Source organism: Protopterus annectens, chromosome 8.part0 (assembly GCF_019279795.1).
Source record: "Protopterus annectens isolate FY-2018-M chromosome 8.part0, PAN1.0, whole genome shotgun sequence".
Taxonomy (NCBI): domain Eukaryota; kingdom Metazoa; phylum Chordata; order Ceratodontiformes; family Protopteridae; genus Protopterus; species Protopterus annectens.
In genome coordinates, this window is record NC_056741.1 from 1,411,716,099 (window position 1) to 1,411,742,991 (window position 26,893).

Sequence of the window (26,893 nt, forward strand, 5' to 3'; positions counted from 1 at the left end):
CATTTCACAACCCGGACCTCATAGCCATTACTGAGACTTTGACCAGAAATTGGGCAAATTATGTAGTGTAGGAGTGAATGAAAAAATTTTGAAAATATATACGTATGTTTAGCAAAATTAATAATATAAGCTGTTATTCTGTCTTCTTTGCTATTAATGTATATAAAGTCATGTTGCAACTTAAAATCTGATGATTTAATGAAGATGCTTAAAGAAGAATGAAAAACTACAACATCTATTGTAAGTATAGTGCAGATCCATGGCTAGAATATCTGATGCCCTGGACATTCCCCAGACTGTCATCCCTTTCACCCCAGAGTTCAGGACCAAAGAAGCTAAATTTCCTTGAATGTCAGGACAAAAAGAAATTGGTTCACCAAATATAGAGTTCATGTAGGTTTATCACTACTGCTGCTAACATACTAAACTACTGTATACTTTCATTTAACAAGCCACAGTATCACCTTCCTCTTCAATGAATGTTGGTCCAGAAGCATTTTTCATTGAATGTGTATGTTAGCAGTAAATTGAAATACATTACTGTAGTCATTGTCTTTTTTATTTTGTTCATTTTTATCAAAATACGATATGTGACTTGTACACAAAGTACTCACTTGTGTGGTGGGGATGTGGGAGTTGCGTAGTATGAATCAGACAGCAGTGAGCTTAAATCTGTTTCTGTAGCCATATATTTATTCTTTTGATCACAATCAGACATTCGAGGTGTACACAGTTACTATAGATTAGCTGTAATTGATGGGTAGGCATGTGTGTAAGGGGTAGTTACACCTGTATATGTTTAGCAGCAGTGAGCTGAAATACATTACTTTGGCCATTATTTATGTATTTATTCATTCGTATCCAAGGTCTGACATCTAAGTAAACGCAGTAAGTAAAATGGCTGTATATCAGTGGCATGGAAGGAGTCCGTGGATGAAACTGATTGATCCCTGCTGTTACTTGATCACAGTTAAACAGTAGTTGATCTGGCTTGGCAGGTCTGGTGTGTTTGAGATAAAATGAAATACATTGGTATGACTGTTGTTAATTTTTTATTTGGGTGCAGTTAGACATTGAAGGCATCTGTTTCCAGTCAAATTGACTAGAATGAGTGAGTACCAAGGCCTTCAGTGGATGAAAGTGACAGACCATAACAACTGATTGAAGGTGAACAGTCACTGACCTGCCATAATGTAATCCCATACCAGATAGCTTTGCACACTCAGTTGTTTTCTGCAGCCTCTTCTTTAAAATCACCAGCCACCACTGGAGTAGTATTCTATCAATCATCTACACACTGAATTAGTTTGGTAAAGTAATCTAGTCATCTTAGGAAATAGCTTATTTCCTCTTTAAAGGAAAAATAACACTGGCATCCATGTCAAGTTATTTTTGCTCCGACCAGCATCCCATTGTCAGTTTTGCATTTCTTAGTGTCATTTCATCTGAACCCTTGTCACTAGCAACTGCAGCATCACTACAAATAATATCTAGTTCTTTCTTACTCGAATCATGTTTCAGTGAAGATACCTTTGCTACTATTTTTATTTTTTAACTTGGTAAGTGGACTGTTTTAAAGATCCTTTTCTCGTGGTGCTCTAGTTCAGCTTTACATTATGCCCTACTGGATATATCTTTTATAGTTAGTTCACTGTCTGAACTGTATTTATCATTCACATAATACTTCTGCAGATTAGGAAACATTCTTTGTAATCGTAGCGGTACAGAGCATGCGTTTTGTAGGGTTTTAAGATCTGTCTCTACTTTACTGTAAACAACTGTCAGGAAATTCCTTATACCAATATTTAATTGCTGAAAATCATTTATCATTCTTAGTATTGCGATTTGTCTCTGCTGTTACCACTTAGGAAACTGCTCTGGGGTCATGTAAGATCACAGTTGTATTACCATTCTTTTTTTTTTTTTTTGCAGCATTATTTTCTTGCTCAGGTCATGTTTAAATGGCGCCACCATTGTTACTATTTTTATTTGTTAACTAAGTTAAGTGGATTGTTTTATGTAAAGAGAAATAAGAAGGATAAACCAAACCATGGACAAAATTAAAGCACAACTTCTCTTAAGTGCTTTTGCAGCAAATTGAGCTGCTTCATCAGACAATCCAATAGTACAATTACAAATATTTAAACTACACATTAACCAATAGAATCACAAACTCAATTACAAATACAAATCTGAACATTCTAATTTAAAAATGTATGCAGTTGCATTTAAAACATTTTAATACAATTTAAAATAGTTCATCGATGTAAACCTCTTGCCTGTAAAATTAATTTGATGGATACTTTATCATTAATCACTCATTAATTAAGTGGATTGTTTTAAAGACTCTCTTTGTGTGGGTTATGTGGCAGAGTACAGCAGTGGTTATTTTCTTACAACACAATAGCAGTAATGAGTACTGCAGTAGTAGTATTAATAAAGGGTGTTCATAAAGATAAAAAGTAAAAACAGATAAGTCAACAAGAAACGTTTACAGGCAAGCATTTCACAAAACTGTCTAAGTAACAGTGATATAGGAAACATTTTGTGTGCAAGCAGTTTACATTTTACACCACCATCAGTAAGTAGGGATTAAAAAAAAAGAAAACCAGTAAGTAGGGATTGTCATGAAAAGGAGGAAGAGAAGGAGGAGAAGAAATTATGTACCTGCAAGTCCAGTAGACAGCTATTTAAAACAGGGTATATTGCCCGCTTGCTAGCATGCCTTGGGATTACCCATTAACTCAAAGCCATAACTGTGAGAGAGCAAAGGGCAGCGGCTGCTCCAGGTGGAAGCTGTTAGAAAGTACATTCAGCAGATCCAGATAGGCATGATCTTTGATCTGGTGCCCCACAACACGTAGTTCTCATCTAATGAGAATTGCTAGGTCTGTGTCATCATTCTCATCTAATGAGAATTGCTAGGTCTGTGTCATCATTCTGTATGTAAGAGAAAAAAAAAGGTCCATTGTCTGATCTGGCATTCTTTCCTTCTGTCCTAAGGAGGCATGGTAGTTTCATGTCATGCCCTCATGTTCTACATGAAAGCAAAATAAATAAATAAATAAGAATATTCTCTGATTGCCCGTGGTTTGGCTGCCCTCCTTTTAGCTACACTTATGTCTTTAACTGTATAATCATTTGTTAGCCAGCACCATGGTATAGAATGATAAAGCCTTGATTGCAAACCAGATGACCTGGGTTTGATTGGCAGTTTTGCATTTTGGAGGAGCTGGCTAGACAAAAAAGTAATGAAGGGTAAGCAACAAGGCTGTCTTGGTAGAATGTTGAGGGGTGCATGCCTTTGGGGGCCGGGAGTGTGAATTCATGAAGAATTGTCAGAATACAGGGAGCTGCCTCAAGTATCTTATTTTTAGGAGGGCAGGACTTTTGAGAGAACAGTTCTTGAGAAAACAGGAGACACTGCCCTTACATACTGTTTATCACATGTTTGCTCCTTTGGACATTTGCCAGTATTTCATGAGATATAGTCATGCCATATATTAAGTCCCCCGATTTCCCAAAAAATGATGTTACCTTTCAGCCGTCGCACATAAAGAACAAAGAGAGGCACAGGGCTGTAGGGGTTTCCTTTCCAGAGGAACAAATGGCTATGTTGAACAGGTGAGAGGCAGGCCAGATGTTGAGGTCACTGGGGGGTGGAGAATTAGAGAGAGCACACAAGGAAAAAATTGCCCTCAGTTGTGCTTTGTACAGTTCTTTTTTTTTTTTCATCTTTTCACAGTGTTGTGTACATCAAAAGAGAGAAGTGCCTTACAAACTTGTAGACATGCAGAGTGTCTTGATTTATGAAGTTTCCTTCCTTCCCTTTCCTGTAAGGAATTAGAACAGAACAGACACCTGCTGTGTACTGGAATTGTGGAAATGGACTTGCTTCATTTTCAAAAAGGGTGGTCTTTTTGCTTTCCTTAACTAACTATAAGTTAGTAGCAGAATACATGTCTACTTTATCAAATAAATGTTACTCTATTTTATCTGCAGGAAGGAAGAAGAGGAAGAAGCATTGTCCCCTGAATGTCCAGAACTTGAATCTGTAGATTCAGATAGAGTTTCCACAGGTAATTTTCTCTTTTAAGGTGTGGTGCTGTGAATTATTTTTGTTGTTGTGCTGTAGAGCAGAAAGTAATGCAAATTATGGTTTGCACTTTTGGGCGTTTTGCATACGTTTAAGATACGCTTTATGCAGGCATATTTTGATTGCTTTTTGCATTTTCTTGCTTTATAAAAACAAGTCAGATAAGTAATACAATGGAAGCTTTTTTAAAGAAAGCCTAAAAAAGTGTTTATTAGAAAAGAAATGACCTATAAGTATGCACAGATACTAAAATGCATTGCTAAATGTGAAAGCTGTGTAGCATGAGGACTTGAATAGGTCATCATATTTGCTGACATGTATTGCTTTGCTTCAGAGAGCTAAATGTGTGCACAGTCTTTCAGCAGATTACAAGTACTTGACATGGCTAGACTACACATTTTATTGTATTGACAAGCACATTTTGTTATGTGTTGGACATCGTTGTCATATGTGCTTCTTGATGGAGAGTCCAGTTCCAGTAGAAATGATAGATGTCTTTTCTCCAAATATTATAATACTTAATTTTCAGGTACGGTTAACATAATGGTTAAGGTCTTCTCCTCCCAATGCACAAGGTTTGATCCTGCCCTCCAGACCATGCTTGTGTGAAGTTGTCAAGTTCTCCCTTTATCTCTGTGTGTTTTTTCCCACTTCCCAAAAACATGCTGAATATTTTCACCTCAGACTCTCCTAAGAATGGGTAAAATGCAGACGCACATACTCTAGATGGTGCCTAGATAGAAGATGACTTACAGACTGTGCGCCATGTGAGAGCTAGCCACTCAACTCTAGATGATTTGGTCATGCTGAGTTAAGTCACCAAATAAAATGTGGGTATTTACAAGTGATAAGTGGGTTGAGGACCTGGCCTAATCCAACCTACATCAGGGCCAATAAAAAATACAGATCTCCTTATTGTGTCTGGGTTGGCTGCCCCCTTCTTCCCAGCCTAGCTATGCTTCTGACTTTAACTGTCTAGTAGTCCATTGTTAGCCAGTTCCATTGTATAAAAGGATAAAGCCCTGACTTTGACCCCATGTGACCTGTGTTTAATCAGAAACTCTGCATTGTGGGAGAGCTATCTAGGCAGTGGGAGGGAGCTGTGTTCCCCTGTTGGCTAGTGGGTGTACCTGCTGTAAAGCCCAGCAGCCCTGGCTCAGTAAGCTACTGGACGGCAGTGTCCAGTTGCCCAGATTAGGTTACCTGGGGTACCACTGTTGAAAGAAAGCTGGACGTAAATCCAGTCAGCCAGCCAAATATGAACTATGGATTGCGACCCCCTGTGTAGATTCACTGACAGGTTGAAGCTTGGAAGTGGAGGGCATGGTGGGAAGGAGGAGGTTGGGCATCCACTGTTTCCAGGAGACAGGATGGAAGGGCAGTATGGCAAAGTCACTTGGATAGGAATCCAGACTCTACTGTGCAGAAGGAGGACAGATTAGAAATAGTGTGGGAATTGCGGTGAGGGAGAGGCTTCTGAAGACAGGGTTGCCATCAGAATTACTGACAGACTCATTGTAGTCAGACTCCATTCTAAAGATAGGGCAGTATTCATAATCTCAGCCAGTCCTTCACTGCAGGGTTGTGATAGCAATGAAAATAGTGCATTTGGGCAGCCTTTCCAGGACCTACTAGATAAAGCAGGCTAATGTACCCCATGGTTAAGCAAAGAAACCAGGTCACTACTAAAAGCATGGCTACATTGGCAAAGGATTAAATCCCAAGTTACAAGGCAATCTTATTGCGAACTAAGAAACAAAGCAGAAAAGTAAATAAAACAGGATAAAATAAACTATTACTCTGAAATACAAACTAAACACCACATTAACCCCCCCCCCCTCCAAAAAAAAATTCTGGACTGCAGTTAACATTATCCATCCTGGAAAAGCTGGTACACCCCCTCTCACTACAAAAGACCGCTCTGACTGTATATCCACACAATTTAACACCTACTTCACAGAAACTATTCTACATCTCTCTAATCGCCAACCTCCTACTGACACCTTGGAAACATTTACACCCCGACAAAACAAGCCCAGCTTTTATCTTCAACTTGCATCAATAAATACTATTAGAAAACTAAAACCCACTTCTCTAGCTGCAGACCACTTACCATCTGAGTTCCTAAAACTATCTGCTGAAGTAATTGCATATCCTGTCTCCATTCTAATAAACATATCTATATCAGACCAATATATTCCCACCATCTGGAAGATTTCATACATCACTCCTTTCATACATCACTCCAATCTGCAAAGGTGGAAAGTCTACTGAATTGTCTAACTACCGCCCTATTGCAATTCTATCCCAACTATCTAAAATATTGGAAAAAATTGTTCATAAGCAAATCATGGCTCACTTTACTGCAAACAAGCTGTTAACCATTAAGCAACATGGCTTTCGCCCACACCACAGCACTTATGTCATTTACAAACACAGTTAACCAAAGGAATAATGGTAAGCATGTATCCTCCATCTTTTTAGACTTATCAGAAGCTTTTGATATAGTGGATCACAACAAACTCCTACATGCCTTCTCTGATGTAGCCTTATCACATTCTACTCTTACATGGTTCCAGAGCTACTTAAATGGAAGACAACAAGCAGTACACTGGCACCAAAGTCTGTCTCTCTTACTTCCAGTCACCCTAGGAGTTTCCCAAGGGTCTGTTCTTGGCCCCCTACTCTTCTCCATATTTACAAACAATCTCTATACTGCAGCCCCTTCCACCACAATTATCCAGTACGCTGATGATTCTGCAGTAATATGTGCTGCCAGTACCCATCAAGAGTTACAAACACTCACTAATCCTTTCTCAAAATAGTCCTAGCTCACAAACTCCCACTTAATATTAAACCCCAATAAGACGAAACCCATGCTGTTCCATCCCAATAAAGTTACTATACCCACCTGATCTTTTTACATTGTCTATGCAAATAGCACTACTATCACTCCCTCTCCACAACCAAACTATTGGGTGTGAAAATAGACACCAATATGAGATTTGACATCCATATTCCATATCTTTCAGTCAATTAAAAAAGTCCACAAAAAGTAGGTACACTATGTAGGAACTGGCAGTATCTCACAAATAACTCTAGCAGCTATTGCCCAAACTCATTTGTCCTCAACTCTTCTATATGCACACTATTTATAAACCTCAGGAAAACTGATCTGGCAAAACTAGAATCCTGTATCATTCTGCAAAAACTCCATCACTACAAGGCTTACTAGAGTCCTATTCCTGTGGTAGAATGCTGTGTTCCAACAGTAAGCCCCTTTTACTGATCTCAACAGCACACAGTCGTGCTGGAGAATCCTCCTACTCTCATTATATTGCTAAGATTTGAAATTCACTACCTATTAACAACACATCTAGCACTACTTTAACCAAATTTAAACAAACACTAAAAGTCCACCTTACCACTAAATGGCTCTGCCCTTGCTCTACCCCAGACTAAGAGTTTCACACTCTTCTTAGATCATACTAACAGTACTATCCCTGGATTTCGATGTTGATTTATGTATTATTGATACTTACATGTATTCACTCAAATGGGAATTCTCCTAACCTAAAAAAAATTGTATATATAACTCAATGTTATTTTACATCTCCTTTTATGCTAAGTATTTTTATATCAGTTATATCCTTATTTGTGCATATTTGTTGCTATTAAGCTGTGTAAACCTATACTCCTATGTCCAGTTGTTAACTTTTACCTAACTGCATCATTTAGGACACTATTTGTAATTTCTCTCTTTCTGTTAAATATTCTTCAAAATACTTGTTGATTTCTGTGTGTGGAGCTTTCATCCCTGGGCCGCCGCTGAAAATGGACATGTTGTCCAGTCGGACTTTCCCGGTAATCAAATGTAAAATAAATAAATGTGAGTTGGTGTTGATAATGGAGGACCTGAATGCACATACTGAGACAGACCAAACTGGATATGAGGACTGCTTGGGTCCACATGTGTGGGGCAACAGGAATAAAGAAGAGGAGAGGTTATTGGCAAATGGCTTGATGGTGGCCAACATATGGTTCAGCAAGAGAGACAGTCATAATATCCTATATAATAGTGGCCAACATGCAACTATGGTAGACTTTCTTTAGTAAGCAAAGGGCTCTGGGTTAGAATCAGTGATTGCAAAGATATCCTCAGTGAAGTATTTTGACCACAGTGTAAACCTTTGGTTGCTACAATCAGCTGCAAGCAGTGGTTGGAGAAGACACTGAGGTCAGCAGAGAGACTGGGCTGAGAAAATGCACAAGAGTTCAGGGAAATAACTCCAGGCTCTAGCACCTCAGGTAAAAGAGGAACTAGATGGTGTTGAAGAATGGGAGCTTTTCAAGACCGCATGTGTAAGGACTATACAACAGATATGTGGCTGATCAGGTATGAAAGTTTGGTACAAAAGGAAAGCTCTTGGTGGAATGCAGAAGACTAAGTCATCAAAAGAAAGGCGTGCAGGAAAAGTTGGAGATGGAAAAGACAGAACCTGCTAAGAAAAAATACTGGTTGGCTAATAGAGAATAAGAGCAAAAGCAAAGTATCTGGCATGAGAGACACTATGCAAGCTTTTAGAAAGAGACTCAGGTTGCAAGGTAAAGACAAAGAGATGAAGATCGTAGCCAGATGCTGTTCATATGGGATGCCAGCAACAACCTGCTTACCAGTGCACAAGACATTAAAGGCAGATAGCAGGCATGCTTACAGTGGCTTCTGAATGAAGGAAACACCAGTGAAGCTGTCGTGCCTCAGACGTAACCTGTTATAACAGAAGAAGAAGAACCCATCCTAGAAGAATAGCACCAAGGATAATTAAGTCAAGGAAAGCATCGTGCTTAGATGAGGTCACAGCAGATATTATGCTGATAAGTGAGTTAAGGGGAAAACATCCCCAGAGGTGCTCATAGCATTACAAAGAGGCTGTTTTAGATGACTGGAGAATAAACTTAAATTTTCACTGGGCAGAGCCTAAGCCTCATGTCCTCACATTTCAAACAAATGTTCATATGTCTGGAACCACAGAGTTTATGAAAGAGGTATAAACGGCAAACCCTTCAGCACAAACTATTTTTATAGTGGCAGTATTCTTTAAGTTCTAGGTCTTAAACTGAACTTTATAAGTCACAGTAAACACAGTAACTATTATGTTTCTAATGTTTTGTAAACAACTTAGAATATCTCAACCATTCAAATTGCACACATGCTGTCAGCAGCATTTTATCATTCGAGCTGACAGCTTTCATATAAGGCTAAAGAGTTCTGTCTGTGTTGTCTGTGTTGCTTGGTTGTTGAGATATTTAGAAAAATGTGAAAATTATAGCTATATAAATTAGTTTCATAAAAACAACAGTTAATATATCTTTACCTGCACTAGACAGAGGCTAAATATTAATGCATTTGAGTTTGCCATTGTGTAAGCTTTAAGATGAAATCTTTTAAAACCTTGTACATAGCATGGTTTTGGAATTATTGATGCAAATGTGAACAAGGAATATTTGATGCCTAGAGGCATCAGTAGGAGTCAACTGTAGATGCACTTTGAGGCATCACTCAAATATAGTGTGTTAATAGTGCCAGTATAAAAGAGCAAGGGGGTTATTCACAATTGTGGGCAGTACAGAGGTATCAAACTCTGTCACATGGCATGAAAGTTCTAGAGAGGTTGATTATGAATATGAAGACTAGTATGTATAGATTTATTTAATATATTGCTTTAGTTTACTTGGAGTCTAACTGAACACAGGACACATTTTCACTGGAAGCCCAGTAAGAAAAGCTCCAGTGTGCAAACAACAGTAATAGACTGACACTAATATTTGACAGGCCATAATATGACATGGCCGTAACATTTTTCGAAAGAGGGAAAACTGCCTTTCAAATTTGATAAAGAATACAGGCAGCTATTTTCAACAGAAAGCAATATGTCTTACAAGTGGTATAGTAATGAGAGATCTAGAATTGAGCAATAAAAGAGAAGGGGTTGTGTGGTAATGTGGTGCAGGACATTTGCAGAGCCAGGGGTTGAATAAGTAAGACTCCAGCTGTAGTTTGAATGATTTTAGCGAGCAGTCCTGTCTGTTAGGGGGATAAATTTCCATGTTTTTGACAGTTGATGTGAATAGAGATATCAGCCTCAGAATTATTAGGTTTCGGCATATATAGGAAGGCTTTGCCAGAAAAGTGTGAGCTTCTGGCTGGGTTGTATGGTTATACAGCATGGCTTGTGTATTTGATTGTAGAAAATTGGGAGATGAGAGTATGTGATTTGGTGAGGTAGTTCAAACCACTGGAGATGCCAGAGGGCCAAGCTGTGATGTAATCTATGGGAGAGGTTGGCTGCAAATTTGGCAACCTTGTTGTAGCCCTGCCCATGTTTGTTTGTTGAGTTAGTTGGATGTTTCTCAGTATTAGTGAGAGCAGAGGCAATATGACATCTTGGAGTGTTAGGTAGGGTTTTGCCCTATAGAGAGTGCTTATTTTTGGTTTGTTTATTCAGTGCATGTTGAATGTCAAACTTTTGATCTTTCTCTTTGTAAACTCCTAGTAGTTTGGTTTGTTTGACAGGTTTTATGATTTTATTGTTGTAAGAGGTAATAGTAAAAGACACTGTCTTTACTCTGAGGTGTTTGAGTGTGGATAGAATTAGATGTTAAGTTGTCTATCTCGCCTTCATTCTTGCTGGATGGGTTCGGAGCCGACCTCGGCTCCGACTCTGCCACTCTAAAAGCTCGAGAGTTGGTTCCACCAGCTCGAGGCTCCCCTTATATCCCACAATGCTAGGCGAGAGTTACCCCAGATCTCGTTTGCCGCTACAGCTTCGAGGTTGGTTGTTTCTACCGGTTCTTGGTGAGTACTATTTCTTGTTGAAATTAGTCTTTAAAAACCCCTTTAATTTAATATATTTACTTAGTTTAGTGTAGTTTAGAAAACTTTTTATTCCCTTCCAAAAAATTTCCGTTTCTTTTCCTCAAGAACCTTAGGTTCTTCCCTTGGGCCTATAGGCCTTTCCTTCCCTAGTGGAGTGTGTTTGTATTATTTTAGTTTAAATTACTAGTACTGCTTTTTATTATAATTAACCTGACAGGGTGTAACTAGTGTGTTTGTGTGCGTGTTTGTGTACACCTGTTCAGATACAAATGTCTAAAGAAGCAAAGGTCTCCGGATTCAAGAAGTGTGATGCGTGCTGTCAGAAAATGTCTCTGACAGACGCTCACACTTCTTGTGTCTATTGTCTGGGGCCTTTGCACCTGCAGGACTCCTGTGCTGTGTGCCATGGCTTCAGCCCCAGGGTCCTGCAGGAAAGAAAGAATAAATTGGTTCTTAGAGGCTTACTCAAGCCAGAGGATTCCCTGTCTGTTTCAACAGGGAAGCCCTCTAAGGCATCTAGGTCTTCGGCCCGCAACTGAGCCGAGACCTAAGGTTTCTCAACCTTTGCCTTCATCGGCTCCGCTGGAGCCGATAAGTCTCAGTCCACAGTTTCTGTGGCCCCTCGGCCCGCCGGAGCCGAGGTAGTAGAGTTCGTGTCGGCTCCGACCAGACCTTCGGAGCCGACAACTAGGAAGAGGTCCAGGTCACCATCTCTTGGCTCCGTTCATTCGGCTCCAGGATCTCCCCTGCTGTCTGAACGGAGCCAAAGATCTCACTCCTCTAGGTCATCGAGGCTGTTGGATCATGACCTTCAGAGGGTAGTGAGTCGACTACTTAAGTCCGAGGCATTGGCTCAGATGCTTCAGAGCCCGACTCATCAGTCGATGCCTGCCCCGGTCCATCAACATATTCCTCCTTCGACTCTCTTGAGCTCGGAGCCGGGTCGTGTCGGAACCGAGACTGTGATTGCATCGGAGCCGATACAATTGTCTTCGGCTCCATCGTCGGCTCCGTTTTCTTCCTTGGAAGAATCTCGACGCCGGACTTCCCTCGGCTCCGAGGGGGTGAGTGGCATCGACCCTTGTCCCACCCCTCTCCTCTCGGTGCTTCGGCGCTGGTGAGTTCGGCTCCGACATCGGCCTCGGAGCCATCACTGTCGGTGCCGAGGGGGGTTCTTAGCTTCTCGGAGCGGGGACCTCTGGCTCTGCCTGACAGGGGTGCGTTCGAGGTCATGCGGAGTGTGTTAGAGCCTGGCTCTACTCCACATTTGGCTCCGTTCGCCCCTCCCTCTATGGTGCCTCAGGCTAAGTCGACTCACTCCCTCATCCCGGACCGCAGAGAGCCAGCTCCTCAGGAGCCCCTGTGGGATTTCATCCTCTTCCGAGGCCTCTCCTGATTTGGCAGAAGAGCCCCCTCGGAAGAGGAAGTGTAAGAGGAAACACATTGACTCACCTGAGTCCATCACGTCAGACACAGATTTGGATGATTCTGAGGGTTCCCCCCGTTCCCCTTCTGAAGATGTCTCATTTGCAGACATTCTGGAGATCCTGAAACAGAGGGGAAATTGGCCAGCCCTCAACCCTTCGGAGGACGAATCTGTGTATCTTGAGGCGTTGGCTCTCGCCCTTCCACCTCCTGGGTGTCCCCCTCCTTCGACCCCCTCATGCAGGTGGTTGCTAAGAAGGCATGGACGGCTCCTGATTCAGTGGACCCCACTCCCAGGAGACCCTCTAAGTTCATAACAGCTCCAGCAGACAAACAATTTTTAACAAAAGGAGTTTCTGTGGATGCTATGGTGGTAGCTGCTGCCACTAAGAAGGAGCTAGCTGATCCTTCAGTACCTGTCCATCCACCTAACAAGGAATCTAGGTCCATGGATAGGTACGGGAAGCGGATGTTCTCGTCAGCGACATTTACCATGCGTCGCTGAACTACCTGTGCCATTTTACTCGTCTTCAAAGGGACTTGATCAAGGAAGCGAGTGAAATGTTAAAGGATCCTACAGCTGCGGGTTTCCAAGATAAGATGAACACGCAGCTGGCTACCCTTAATTCCATAACCAACTCCTCCATGCGCCTTCTTTCTTACGCGGCTGATGGAGTGAGCAGAGCCGCAGGGACAGGTGTGGCCTTACGTAGGCATGCCTGGATGCGGCTATGCAATTTTGCGGACCCTTTCAAGACGTCTTTCATGAACTCCCCTTTTGATGGATCATCTCTCTTTGGTCCTCAAGTGAAAGAAACCTTGACTAGGTGCGAGACTGATGGCAAGACCCTCTCTGCCGTCGGAGTCAGTTTTTCTACTCCTTCCAGGCCTTACCCCAAAGGCCAGAAGGGTGGAAAGATGTGGTTCCGTAAACAATCTCAAGGGACTTCGCCTGACGCACAGAGTCGTTTTCCCACCAGAGGCAGAGGTGGGAATAACAATGGTAGATGTCGCCCTAGGGGCAGGGGGGGTCCGCAGAACCAGGGCAATCGGGAAGTCTTCCCTGACAAGCCCTTTCAGCATCCCTGAGGTGTTGCCCGACTGCCCATCTTCGGAGGCAGTCAGGGGAAGATTGTCACTGTACCCAGAAGCCTGGCTATCCCTGACTCAAGACAAATGGGTACAGTCCATCATTTCAAGGCTATTCTATCCCCTTTCTTCGCTTTCCAAATCAGTCAAAAAAATCCCTTCCAGATGTTCCACCCGCTCAAAGGGATCTAGCAGTTTTGGAAATTTCAAAACTGCTTGCAAAAGAGCAATTCAGCCAGTTCCAGCAGACCAGCAAGGATCCGGAATCTACTCAAGGTTCTTTTTAGTTCCAAAGAAAACAGGGGACTGGAGACCAATTTTGGATCTCAGTGTCTTGAACAAATCAGTCAAGAAAACAAGATTTCGATGGTCACGCTGCAATCCATCCTTCCCCCTTTGGGCAAAGGAAACTGGATGTGCTCTATAGACCTCCGGGATGCGTACTAACACATCAAGATGAACAGACGCACCAGAAGATTCCTCCGCTTCAGGCTGGGAACCAGTCATTTTCAGTTCAGGGCCCTGCCCTTTGGTCTCACCACTGCCCCCGGTGTTTACCAAATGCATGGCAGTGGTAGCTTCTCACCTGAGATGACAAGGATTCCAGGTGTTTCCATATTTGGACGACTGGCTCCTCACAGCTCCCACCAAGCATCTCCTTCTGATGGCCAGAGATTACACTTTTCGCTTGTCAAAAGCTGGGTATTTCAATAAATTGCGAAAGTCTGTTTTGTCGCCTTGTCGCACTATTACCTACATAGGCGCAAATCTAGATACGATAAACATGTCTGCAAGGCTAACACATCAGAGAATATCAGACATTCACAAATTGGTATCACTCCTTCTCAACAACAACAGAATCAAAGCCAGGTTAGTTCTAAAGGTGTTGGGAATTATGGCAGCGCCATACCTCTCCTTCCATTAGCCAGATACCACATGCGGATCCTTCAGTGGATGCTTTTACTCAATGGTCATACCAGGAACTTCCAATGTCTCACACCATTGTGATCACGCAAGCGTGCAAAAGCATCTCATGTGGTGGATGTCTTCCCCAGCTCCTGTCGGGAAGACCCTTTGTTCCACCTCCTCCGGTTGCTACACTGACAACGGATGCCTCCCTGATCGGGTGGGGGGGGGGCATTATCAGGGCAGGACAGTCCAGGGCACATGGCAACCAAACGAATGCCACTTGCGCATAAATGTTCTGGAGATGAGAGCAGTGCTTTTAGCGTTGCAAGCCCTTCAAGACTCTCTTCCCTTGGGAACAATTGCAATCCAGACAGACAATATGTCTGTAGTGTGGTACATCAACAAACAAGGCGGAACCAGATCATACCCCTGTGTCGAGAAGCACTCAGACTGTGGCAATGGGCGATTTCTTCTCAGCGGTTTCTGATAGCAACGCACATCCCCGGAAGTCCAATCATATTGCGGACAAATTGAGCAGAGCTATTCTCATGCCTCACGAGTGGTCTCTGAAAGACTCTGTAGTGAGAGAAATTTTTCTCAAGTGGGGTCAGCCTTGCTGCGATCTTTATGCTACTCCCCAAAACAGCAAGTGCAGAGAATATTTCACTCTATTCCCTTTACCAGGCCAACCCAGCAGAGACGCTCTAGTCCAAGTTTGGCCCCGGGGACGTCTGTATGCATTTCCTCCTTTCCCACTGATCTCTCAAGTAATACAGAAAGCTATCGCTCAGAAGGCCTCATTGATCCTCATTGCTCCTTACTGGCCTCGACAAGTGTGGTTCCCCTTTCTACATCGCTTTCTCTTGAGCGACCGTGGAATCTGGACCTAGTTCCAGATCTTTTGATCCATCAGTCGGGTCAGTTTCATCGCTCCCTCCCCTCTCTGAACCTCACTGCTTGGTTCCTCCAGTTCCAACCTTAGCCAGGCTTCCTCAATTATCTCACTCTGTTAGAGATATATTGATAGTTTCCCATAAATCTTCCACTCGAAAGATTTATTTGAGTAAGTGGAAACGCTTCTCATATTGGGCACAAGGAAAGGACATAGATCCTTTCACCGCTTCCATCCAACTAGTCCTTGATTTTCTAGCTGAACTCTTCCATGCAGGTTCATCTCCCTCTACACTTAAAGTTCAATTGGCAGCTATTTCTAACTTTCATGTGGGTATTTCTGAATCTGCCCTAATGTCCCACAAACTCTGCAAAGCCTTTTTGAAAGGTGTTTTTCTTCTCAGACCTCCTATAAGAAATCCTCCTTCTCCTTGGGACCTAAATTTAGTTCTTGCTTCTTTGATTCTTCCCCCTTTCGAACCTGCAGCTTCCTGTTCTTTAAAATTGTTATCATGGAAAACTCTTTTTCTGGTAGCTATTACATCAGCTAGAAGAGTTTCAGAGCTTCAAGCACTCAGCTGTCGTCCTCCTTATCTTTTGTTTCATAAGGACAGAGTATCCTTACGAACTAACCCGTCCTTTTGCCTAAAGTGGTCTCGACATCAAATCTGAATCAATCCATTGATCTACCAGTCTTTTTCCAGAATACTCCAATAGGTCTGAACAAAATTACACTGCCTGGATGTTCACCGTCAATTGAGGTACTACTTGGATAGAACTAAACAGTTCAGAAAATCTGATCAGCTGTTTGTCTCCTATGCGGAGAGCAGAAAGGGACTTTCAGTTTCAAAGGTATCATTATCCAGATGGCTAACATCATTGATTTCCCTTGTATATGAGATTAGACATCAAAAGCTGCCTGATAAACCTAAGGCTCATTCCACCAGAGCTTTGGCTACTTCTTTAGCTTTCCAAGACAGACTGCCTATTGACACCATTTGTGCAGCGGCTACTTGGGCTACTCCTCACACTTTCATTTCTCATTATAAGTTGGATTTAGCTTCTAGGCATAGAGCTAACTTTGGTTCCACTGTTCTCAGGAGTCTGTTCCGTTAGGCCACCCGGGACAAGGTGCTAGGGACGCGGTCCCATCCAGCAAGAATGAAGGCGAGATAGACAACTTAACATATAGAAGTTATGTTCTTACCATAACGTTCCATGTTAGTTGTCTTCTTCTCGCTTCTTCTGCCCCACCCTCCTTCCCCCTGGCCTGGACAGACCTAGAGGAGTTGTGATTGTGACCTCTCTTTCTACCACCTCTTTCTTAGACATATGCTATCATGCATATTTCCTGGTTCAGGATGTAGGTCACCCTTCTTTCTTCCTGTTGTTAGAGGTGGACTCTTTTTTACAGTTAGTCTGTTACTTTTATAAGCTGGGGTTAGCTTACAAACGAGATCTGAGGTAACTCTCGCCTAGCATTGTGGGATATAAGGGGAGCCTCGAGCCGGTGGAACCAACTCTCGAGCTTTTAGAGTGGCCGAGTCGGAGCCGAGGTCGGCTCCGAACCCATCCAGCAAGAAGAAGGCGAGAAGAAGACAACTAACATGGAACGTTATGGTAAGAACATAACTTCTATTTTTGTTTTGTTAAGATTTAGGAATAGTTGGGAGGTAGTCAGCCAGTTTTCTATCGAAGTAAAGTATTCCTGTGTCATGTTTTGTAGGAAATCAAGGTTGTTTGCTGAACAGATGATGGTAGAACTGTCCGTACTAAGATAGCATTCTTACTTCCTAGATCAAGATCACTAACAAAGATGCATTGGGGTCCCACAAGGATACATAGGTTCATAGGTTTATACTAGGCTATCTGCCCTAAGGCATTTATAAGCCTAGCCCAACTTTTTGTGGCTTACGCCACCCCTTATATGAAAAAATACTGTGCCCATTAGTTTGTTGTGCCTCTGTCCAGCAGTGACACAGAGATGATTCCCTGGGAAAACCTATGATCTCCCATCCACAGGTCAAGATTTCTCTTGAACAGAGCCAGCGAGGTGCTCTGCCTCACATGGACCGGGATTTTATTCCACAGCATAGGGAGTCTCTGAGTGATAAATCTATCCCTCCAGCACGTCCTATTTATATCCGTGCTAAGGTTTAAGTCGCTTGCTCTAGTGGTTATGGTGGATTTGGATTTTTTGAGGTGGAGCATGTCCATTAATTCCGGGTTGGACATGGCCTTGTATGTCAGGCACATGTCACCTCTGAGCAGACGGTATGCGACTGAATAGAGCTGGAGTTTCTTCAGTCTGGCAGTATATGACAGATTTTGGAGTCCCTTTATCCTTTTGGTGAGGAACTTTTGGGGTCTCTCCAATTGCTGCAGATGTCGGGTGAGATGCATCCCGAATGGGGCATTGTACTCGATCATTGGTCTGATAAGTGAAGAGTACAGGGGAACAATGACCTCACTAGATCTGGATGTGAATCCCTTCATGATCAGGTGGGCAATGTAGAAGGTCTTTCTAACTACTTTAGCAACGTGACTGTCAAAAGAAAGGCCACTGTCAACCTGGGTCCCCAGGTCCCTGATAACCTCTTCTGTGCTTAGTGGATTGCCACCTATATGGTAGCTTGGGGTTACCTTGTTTTTCCCGAAGGGTATGACTATACATGTTTTGGCGTTTAACTTCAGGCCATGGCTCTGGCACCAGCTATCTGTTTCTGTGAGTCCCTTCTGAAGGATATCCGTGTCTGATGTACTTTCCACTATGGCCCCCAGTTTGCAGTCGTCTGCAAACTTTGTCAGCCAAAGTCCTCCCATGTTGGCCTGTACTTCTGAGAAGTAGATGCCGAACAATAGGGGGCCAAGGACCGAGCCCTGTGGGACACTGCTTGTGACCGGCTTGGAGTCTGACATAGCGCCAGCAACTCTAACCCTGTGGGTTCTGTCCTTAAGCCAGTTTGCAACCCATCTTGTGACATATGGGTTTACATTTAAGCTGGTAAGTTTTTCTACAATACCCGAGTGGGGTATTGTGTCGAAAGCCTTTGCAAGGTCAAGGTAGGCTGTATGGACTGCCTTTCCCTCATCAATGGCCTTGGTGACTGTTTCGAAGAGGTCGACCAAGTTCAAAAGGCATGATCTTCCCTTGACGAAGCCAAACTGGGTCGGGTCCAATGTCTGCAAGTCCCCTATATCTTTGTTTATGAGCTCCATTATGATCCTCTCCATAGCTTTGCAGACTAGACTTGTTAAGCTTATGGGGCAGTAATTGCCAGGGTCCGTAGAGGCACCGCCTTTGTGGAGTGGGACCACATTTGCCATACGGCACTCCTTGGGCACATATCCTCTGGTAAGGCTGAGATTAAACAGCTGCCTTATGTGCGGGTTTAATTCCTCATTTAGCTCGTGTAGCACACAGCCGGGGACACCATCCGGTCCCATTGATGCTGTGTTTTTAGCTTTAGAGAGAGCAGCTTTCACCTGCGCATTTGAGATGTCTGGGAGGCTACACTCCGCTGGGATAGTTATCTCTCCTTTAGGGGGGGAGAGGGGGGTGAAGTTTGCACTGAACCTGTCTGCCAGTATGTTGGCAATGTCTGTGGGTTCAGTGATTTTTGTATCATTTTGGACTAATTCTGAGCATATCTGGGAGTTTCCACCCAGGTTCCTAACATAGCTGAAAAAGGCCTTATGATTGTCCTTTGAATCCATGGCAATTTTTCTCTCAAAATTGGCCTTAGTTGATTTTATGAGTGCTCGTATTTTTTTACTAATAATGATCAGGGGTGACTTCCCTTTTATGGATTTTGTTCTATCATGTAATAGCTTTCTCCTCTTATTGTAAAGTTTGTTAATGGCTGGTAACATAGTGGGACCTGGCCTGTTCAGCAACAGGGAGAAAGGATGAGATTTTAGTGAGTCATTTTACTGCTTGGAGTCAGTCAGGGAGAAGGTAATTGGAAAACCAGGATTGCGAAGAATTGTCAAGGCCTAGTCTGGATAGTTTAAATAAGAATATAGGGTGGGGGATGGTATTGAAAGTTTTGAATAGATCAAGAAAGTGAGTAGATATAAGTTTGCCATCATTTATTTGTGTTAACAGTATTAGTGAAGTTAAGAAGGGAGATAGAAGTACTGTGGTAGGGATGAAAAACCATGCTATGAGGGAGAGAGGAGTGCATTTTGTGTGTTGTAGTGTAGGAATTGGGTCTGAAGGCACCTCTCCAGTATTTTTTGATAGGGGGGAGGGATGGTGATGGATCTATAATTGGTGAGTTCAGTAAAATGACCACCTTTGGGAATTGGGGAGAATGTAACATTTTTTCCATAGTAAAGGTACATAAGATTCAGTGATAGAATGGTTTATTAAAACTGAAACCCATAATGCACCAATCCTTAACATAACTTAGAACTCGTTTACCGCTTCCGCTAAGATGTGGTCGAGTTAGTATATATAGTTGGGGGGTTGGAGGGCACAGCCCCCACCTACTTTTGGTTTTATATTGTTAGCTTTCAGTGAAATGAGATTCATAAATATAAAAGCTAAGTAGGTGGGGGGGCTATGCCCACCACCCCCCCCCCAGTGGGGGGGGCTGTGCCCCCACACACCCCCTAACTATGTATACTAACTCCAGGATCACACTACAGTGGGGAAAAGGGCATATACATTTTATTTGCCCAACAGTTCTTTCATTCAGTGAAATGAGTTTTCAGTGATTTGAGCTTTCAGCATTTTTTTGAGGGTGAATTGAAATTCAGTGAAATGAGTTTTCACCGAATGAAAGTAGACCCATATATGTATGTGTGTGTGCATATATATATATATATATATATATATATATATATATATATATATACATACATACATACACACACACACACACACACACACACACAATATCTATATCCTCCCTTTCTCTTCTTACACTAGGTGTAATCTCTTTACCATTGTTGCTGCTTAATCTCTTTTTTCCTTAATTCTGCACATTTTAGTGTATTCTTAATACCATTGTTGGTATTTCCGTCTTCTCCCTTACTATGTATAAAATATATATAAAAAAGAGAGCGATTTTCTTCTTTTCTATAGCTCTACATAGTCAGGATGTCAGAAAAAGCCCCTTTAGGGTTCAGAAAGTGTCAAAAGTACACAGGTACAAGTTGCCTTTATCAGATGTGCATTCGTTATGGATTTATTGTCTGGGCCCGGATCACCTTAAAGTGGAGTGCAGTATATGTCAAAACTTTAATTTGCAGGCCATTGCTGACTGTAAGAATAAATTTGTATTGAAACAGTTACTCCCCATACCTTTTTCTGAAGTTACTGCTGGAGCTCAACCATCCTAGTCTAAATCTGAGAAGACTTCCACTAAATCTCCTAAACCATAAGGATCGTCAACTCCTTCATCTTTGGAGCTGCCAAAGAAAAGGCAGAAGTCAGATCCAAGGACTTCCTGTATAGTTTCATTGCCATATCTGACAACTTCATCTTCCTCTTTGGCTCTGACCACTTTGGAGCTGACACCCTTACAATAGGACATGGTACTCTCCCACTGTTGATCCAGTACTTTTCACAGTTCCCTGCCCTTTTTTGGAACTCTGACATTCCAAGTCCTCATCCTTAGCTTAATGCCAGTCTTACATAAGGCTAACCAAAGCTGATGTGGCAGGATCATGAGGAGATTTCTCTTGGAGCAGACTAAGTTGGGAGTTCTCCTGGCTCGTACCCCTTCAGGACTGAAAGCCCATCCTCCTACTACTCCACAGATTACAGCTACTTCTCTGATCCAACCGATCATTTTGGAGCCCCTGGAACTGAGCCTTCCGGGTTCTTCTGGTTCAGATCCAGACACATTTTTATCTTCAGATCTGAATTTGCCTCTGAGTGCACTGGCTCTAATGGCTTCAGAGCCAGATGACTCTTGGAGCCAAAGTGCCCCTGTCGGGTCTAAGGTGTTGGAGTTGACTCTGAAGTTTTTGGAATTGTTTCTGCTTTTCAGAGCTTTGGCACTGGATAGTGTGGCTCCAACTTCTGCCTCTGGTAGATTGCATTCAGGGCAAAGGGAACCAATGGGCCAGAAGCCTGGTTTCTCTTCTCCATTGTCTTCCTTCTCCCTGGAGTGTTCTGCCCTTGAGGTAGTGAATAGAGTATTCTCTGCTCTGGCAGAATGGATGGATTCTACACCTGTGGATATTTCTTATGGATCCAGGATATGTCTGTGCTTTGAGCAACATCGTTCTACACCACAGGGACACCCAGCTCCAAGTCTCTAGACCACCCAGCAGGGTTTTTCAATCTCTTCCGATACTTAACCAGAGAATCCCACTGAGGAAGTCCCTAGGAAGAGGAAACACAAGATGAGGCACTTGGAGTCACCTCAGGAGTCGGTCACTGAGGTTACTGATTAGGATAAAGGAGGGGGCACCCCAAGATCACTTCCTGAAGACTTCTCATTTGGAGACATTCTTGATATCATTAAGCAGAGAGGTGGTTGGTCCTCTGATAACCTTTCCCCAGAGGAGTCAGTATTCCTGGAAGCCATTGGAGCTGATCAAGGAATTTTCAAAATCCCTTTCAGGGACCACTACTGCCAAGTCTCAATCTTCTGTGGACTCTCAGTTGGCTGCCCTTCAATCGGTTTCAGATTTGTCCATGAGACGTGTATTGCATGCAGCTGACGGTGCTTCAAGGGTGGCGGGTTCAGGCATTTCCATTAGGAAACATGCTTGGATGCACTTTTGTGAGTGTTGTGGAACTTTTCAAGTCCTCGTTCGTCAATGCCCCCTTTGACAGCAGTTCTTTGTTTGGCCCAGAAGTGAAGAACACACATTGTAGGTGTAAAAAAAGATGTAAAGAGACTGTCTACAGTGGGTGTACATTTTTCTACCCTTCAAGATCCTTTTCTAGGAATTAACAAGGTGGTCAAAAAATGTGGTCCAGGAAGTCCCTGGGTCCTTTTCAGTATTCACATGCAGATAGTCCCCCCCAGGGGCAGAGGGCGTTACTCAAATGGATGACACCCATGCATCAGAGGAGGCCGCAGAATCAAGGGTCCAGAGAGTCATTCTCTGATAGACCTTAGCAGCTTTCCTGAAAGGAGGCTGGACTATCCCCTGTGGAGGCAATGGTGGGGGGGATTATCCCTGCATCAGAGAGACTGGCTAGATATAACAAAAGATACTTGGGTGCAGAGGATTATTTCCAGAGGTTATATAATTCCCTTTTCTTTCCCACCTTATATTTCCAGAGGTTATATAATTTCCCTTTTCTTTCCCACCTTCAACAGTATGCAGATTTCCTGATGTTACACCTTGTCAAAGGAAAGCAGCAGCACTAGAAATACTAAAGCTGATAAAAAAAAGTGTCATCTAAGAGGTCCCACCAGACCAGATAGTATCTGGAACTTGCTCAAGATTCCTTTTAGAGCCAAAGAAAACAGGGGACCGGAGACCAATTTTAGATCTCAGCGACCTGAGCAAGTCAATTTGACGCACACAGTTTCAGATGGTCATAGTTCAGTCTGCCCTTCTTTGGAAAGGACAACTGGATATGCTCAATAAAATTAACAGGAAATCCGGAAGGTATTCACACGTCTGGCCAGGAGACAGTCACTACCAGTTGAGAGACCTGCCCTTTGGCCTCACTACAGCCCCCAGGGTGTTCACCAAATGCATGGCAGTGGTAGCAGCACACTTGAGACTGCAGGGATTCCAAGTGTTTCCATTCTTAGACGACTGGCTCATTATCACCCAGACCAAGCATATACTATTAAGAGCAAGAGATCAGGTACTCTGGACTTGTTCTCATGTGGAGATAATCATAAATTACAAGTCTGAGTTAAAACTGACTCAAACATTGGAATTCATAGGAGCAGTATTCAACATAGTATCAGTGACAGTAACAGCTTCTTTTCCTCTCTCAAGAGTACAGAGACTCAGATTCCAGGTCAGGAAAATAATTTGCAGTACCAAAATTTCAGCTCGGTTGATTCTGTAAGCTTTGGGGTTGGGGTCAATGGCAGCAGCCCTAATTTTATTTTTTGTAGCAAGATTTCATATGAGAATTCTTCAAAGGATTCTAGCAACACAGTTGTCAGTTTCTTTATCAACGAATGTCAGCACAAGTAAGAATCACTCAGACAAGCAAGAGATAACTTTGATGGTGAATTTGATCAGATCAGGTTCAACAAGGATGTCCTTTCATCCTTCCTTAGCCCAAGGATATAGTGACCATGAATGCTTCCCAGACTGAGAGGCGGGCTGTTCCTGGGGAAAACAGTCCAAGGCACTTGGTTCCCCAAAGAGGCCAAAATGCAGGTCAGTGTCCTGGAAATAAGAGCAGTGCTGTTAGTGTTGGAAGGATTCCAAGACTCTCTCCCTTTTACAATTGCGATACAATACAGACAGACAACATGTTAGTAGTCTGCTACATAAACAAGGAGGAACCAGGTCTTACTCTATGTCGAGAGCCCCCTCAGAGTGTGGCAATGGGTGATCTCGTCCAACCATTTTCTGATAGCAAAACACATTCTGGGGAAGTCCAACATGATAGCAGACAAGTTGAGCAGGAACATAACTGTTTTCTCAACATGTAAGTGACAGAAATTATTTTTCAGCAGTGTAGCCAGCCTTGCTGCGACCTATTTGTATCTCGCCTTTACAATATGTGCAGCAGCTTCTTTGCCCTAATCCCCCCTATGGGGAATCACAGAGGGATGGTCTGGGTGATAATGAGCCAGTCATCTAAGAATGGAAACACTTGGAATCCCTGCAGTCTCAAGTGTGATATTACATTATCGAAGTTTCAGTACTTCGAATACCATATGGTCGACACCATATGATCAAAGTACTAAAACTTTGAAAATGTAATTAAAAAAAAAAGTAACTGCTGTGAGCAGGGGGGCAAGCCACCCTGCACCCCCCACACTCCCCCACTTAAATATACCAACTCCAAGATTGCACTTTAATGGAGTTAAGCGCAGGAAAGGGAAGGTTTTTTACAAACATTCAAATATTTAATCATTCGATCATTAAAGGTCAACCTTTAGTAATTCAAACGATTGAATATTCGATGTTCCAATAGGAACCCGTTTGCCCCCCCCCCCCATCTCCTCTATGCTTATACCCCAAGTCCCTTGATCCCCAAATTTCTGCAGAAAGCTTTCCGGTTAGAGCAAAGTCATCCTTATTGCACCTTACCGGCCTCAACAGATTTGGTTCCCCTTTGTTTGGCCTCATCTAATTTATCCACCTTGAATTCTGGATTCAATTCCAGACCTCCTGTCTCACCTGGCAAGCATGATTCATCTGGACATATCAAACCTCAAGCTAACAGCATGGTTTCTCCAATTCTTTTAATAGCCAGACAACCAATGCTCTCTTCCCCTGTCCATCACATACTTTTATCTTCCCATAAGGCTTCTAAAAGAAAACTTTACAAAAGTAAATGGAAAAGGTTTTTTTTGAGCACAGCAGAAACACATCGACCTCTTCGTGGCTCCTGTACAAAAGTGTACTTGATTTTTTGGCAACAATTTTTATGCAGGGTGCTAACTCCTGAACCATTAGAGTTCAATTAGCAGCAATCTCAATTTTCATATTGGATTTGAGAATTCTCACTTGGCTTTATCTAAGTTTTATAAATCTTTTTTGAGAGGCACCCTCTTGCTGAGACCCCCGTTTAAAGATCCTACTCCACCATGGGATTTAAATTTGGAACTGTAGGCATTAATTCATTCCCCCTTTGAAACAGCAGCTAAATGTGATCTTAAATTCTTGACCTGGAAAACCATCTTTCTAGTGGCTATGACCCTCTCCTAGAAGAATTTCAGAACTTCAAGCATTGTCATCTAAACCACCCTACTTGATTTTTCATAAGGCTAGAGTAACATTGCATACAAATGCTTCTTTCCTTCCAAAGGTGATATCAGAGTCCAGTATCAACCAGTCCATTAATCTGCCAGTCTTCTTTCCTAAATTTGCAAAGAAAGGTGAACATATTATGTTACATTTAGTGGATGTCCACAGACCATTAAATTTTTACCTACATAGAATGAAAGTTGTTAAAAAGACTCATCAGTTATTTGTGTCCTTTGCAGATTCTAAATTGGGAAAATCAGTTGCAAAGGTAACTTTAGCCAGTTGGCTGCCGGATTGCATTTTATTTATCTACAACAAATTGGGTTTATCCTTACCAAAACCTCTAAGGGCTCAGCTAGGTTCATGGCAACTTCTTCAATGTTCCTACCTAGGGCTTTCGTTCTATGTAGGTAAAAACATATGTAGGTAAAAATGTAATTGTCTGTGGACATCCAATAAATGTTAATGTATATTCACCTTTATTTGCAAATTTAGGATGACCTATTTGCAGCTGCAACCTCTGCCAATCCTCATACCTTTGTCACTCATTACAAACTAGATCTGGCCTCGAGGGGAAGAGCCTTTGGCTCAACTGTGCTCAGGAATATCCTTCCTTAGAGTCCACCTAGGAATTTAGGGAGCTGAGGACTCTGTCCCAACAGTTGAAGATAGAATGAATATTAACAACATCAGGTAAAGAAGTTATATACTTACCATAATGTTTCATCGCTGTTACCTATTTTCATTCTTTCTCAACTCCCCACCCACTAACTCACAACCTTTTTTACAATGGATTGCTGGAATAACGAGAGATTATAAGGACACCACTGTCCTTCATGTTGAGCTCCAGGTATGGCTTATTATGTTAGGATTTTTATAGTGGTTCTTTCTACTTTATGTAAAACAGCAAATGAGATCTGAAGTATGTTAGGGACTGGTGCATGTTTGGTAAAGGAGGAGCTCGATAGCTTTTGGTTGCCACAAGCTAAAGTAATGGCTAAGTCGGATCCGAGGATTGGATCCAAACCCAGCAGTTGAGGAAAAATGAAAATGGACAACACAGATGGAACATTATGCTAAGTACATAACTTTCTTGATCATAGAACTGGGGACTAAGTGGAGGGAGAAGAGCGTATGAGGATTTTTTTTTTTTTTTGTGTTTGCAGTTCATGGCATTGTTATGGGTAGAGCTGTTGACTAAGGAAGATACTGATTTAATAAAGTTAGAGTTAAATTCATTTGTAGTGTCAACTGAGTTATTAGATTTAACTGTAGGAGAAGGCTATGTTGAATGGCTAGGATTTAGAAGCTGATTTATGGCCATGTTCTTTTATGTGTTTATATCGGTTCTGATGAAGTTCTAGTAAGTGTTAAATGAACAAAAGCTCTTAACTGAGTTTTAATAAAAGCATTTTGGATAGAATCTTGTTCCCAGCTGTTTGTTCAGCACTCCATGGGTTTTTCTGGTTATATCATTTGTTGGTGAGGTACAGGGTGGGGGGATTGAAAGGTATGACCGAGTGCATGACTGTTAGGAAGTTAGATGGTTTAAGATTAGGAGAAAGGAGAAAGTGGGTAATAGTGAATATGTCATGACTGGGGAGAGTGGATGGGTTGGGTGCGTATGTTTATGTGAAGATTGAGCTTATATAGATTTGCATTATTGCTGGGAGAATGTTATAGTGGTGTTTCAGGCTGGGAAATGTATTATGCCATCTGTGGAGGAGCCGTAAATATTTGTAGTA

The 26,893-nt window shown here is 42.4% G+C and overlaps 1 protein-coding gene across 2 annotated transcripts in view; it reads left to right on the top strand.

Moving 5' to 3' along the window:
• The window catches only part of ARHGEF12 (Rho guanine nucleotide exchange factor 12), a 3,716,336-nt gene that overhangs the window by 2,876,154 nt on the left and 813,289 nt on the right, over window positions 1-26,893 (top strand). For both annotated transcript variants that reach the window (XM_044081016.1, XM_044081015.1), the window contains one exon: window positions 4,003-4,079. In XM_044081016.1, coding sequence (XP_043936951.1) covers window positions 4,003-4,079 — 77 coding nt within the window. The remainder of the gene's footprint in view (window positions 1-4,002; window positions 4,080-26,893) is intronic.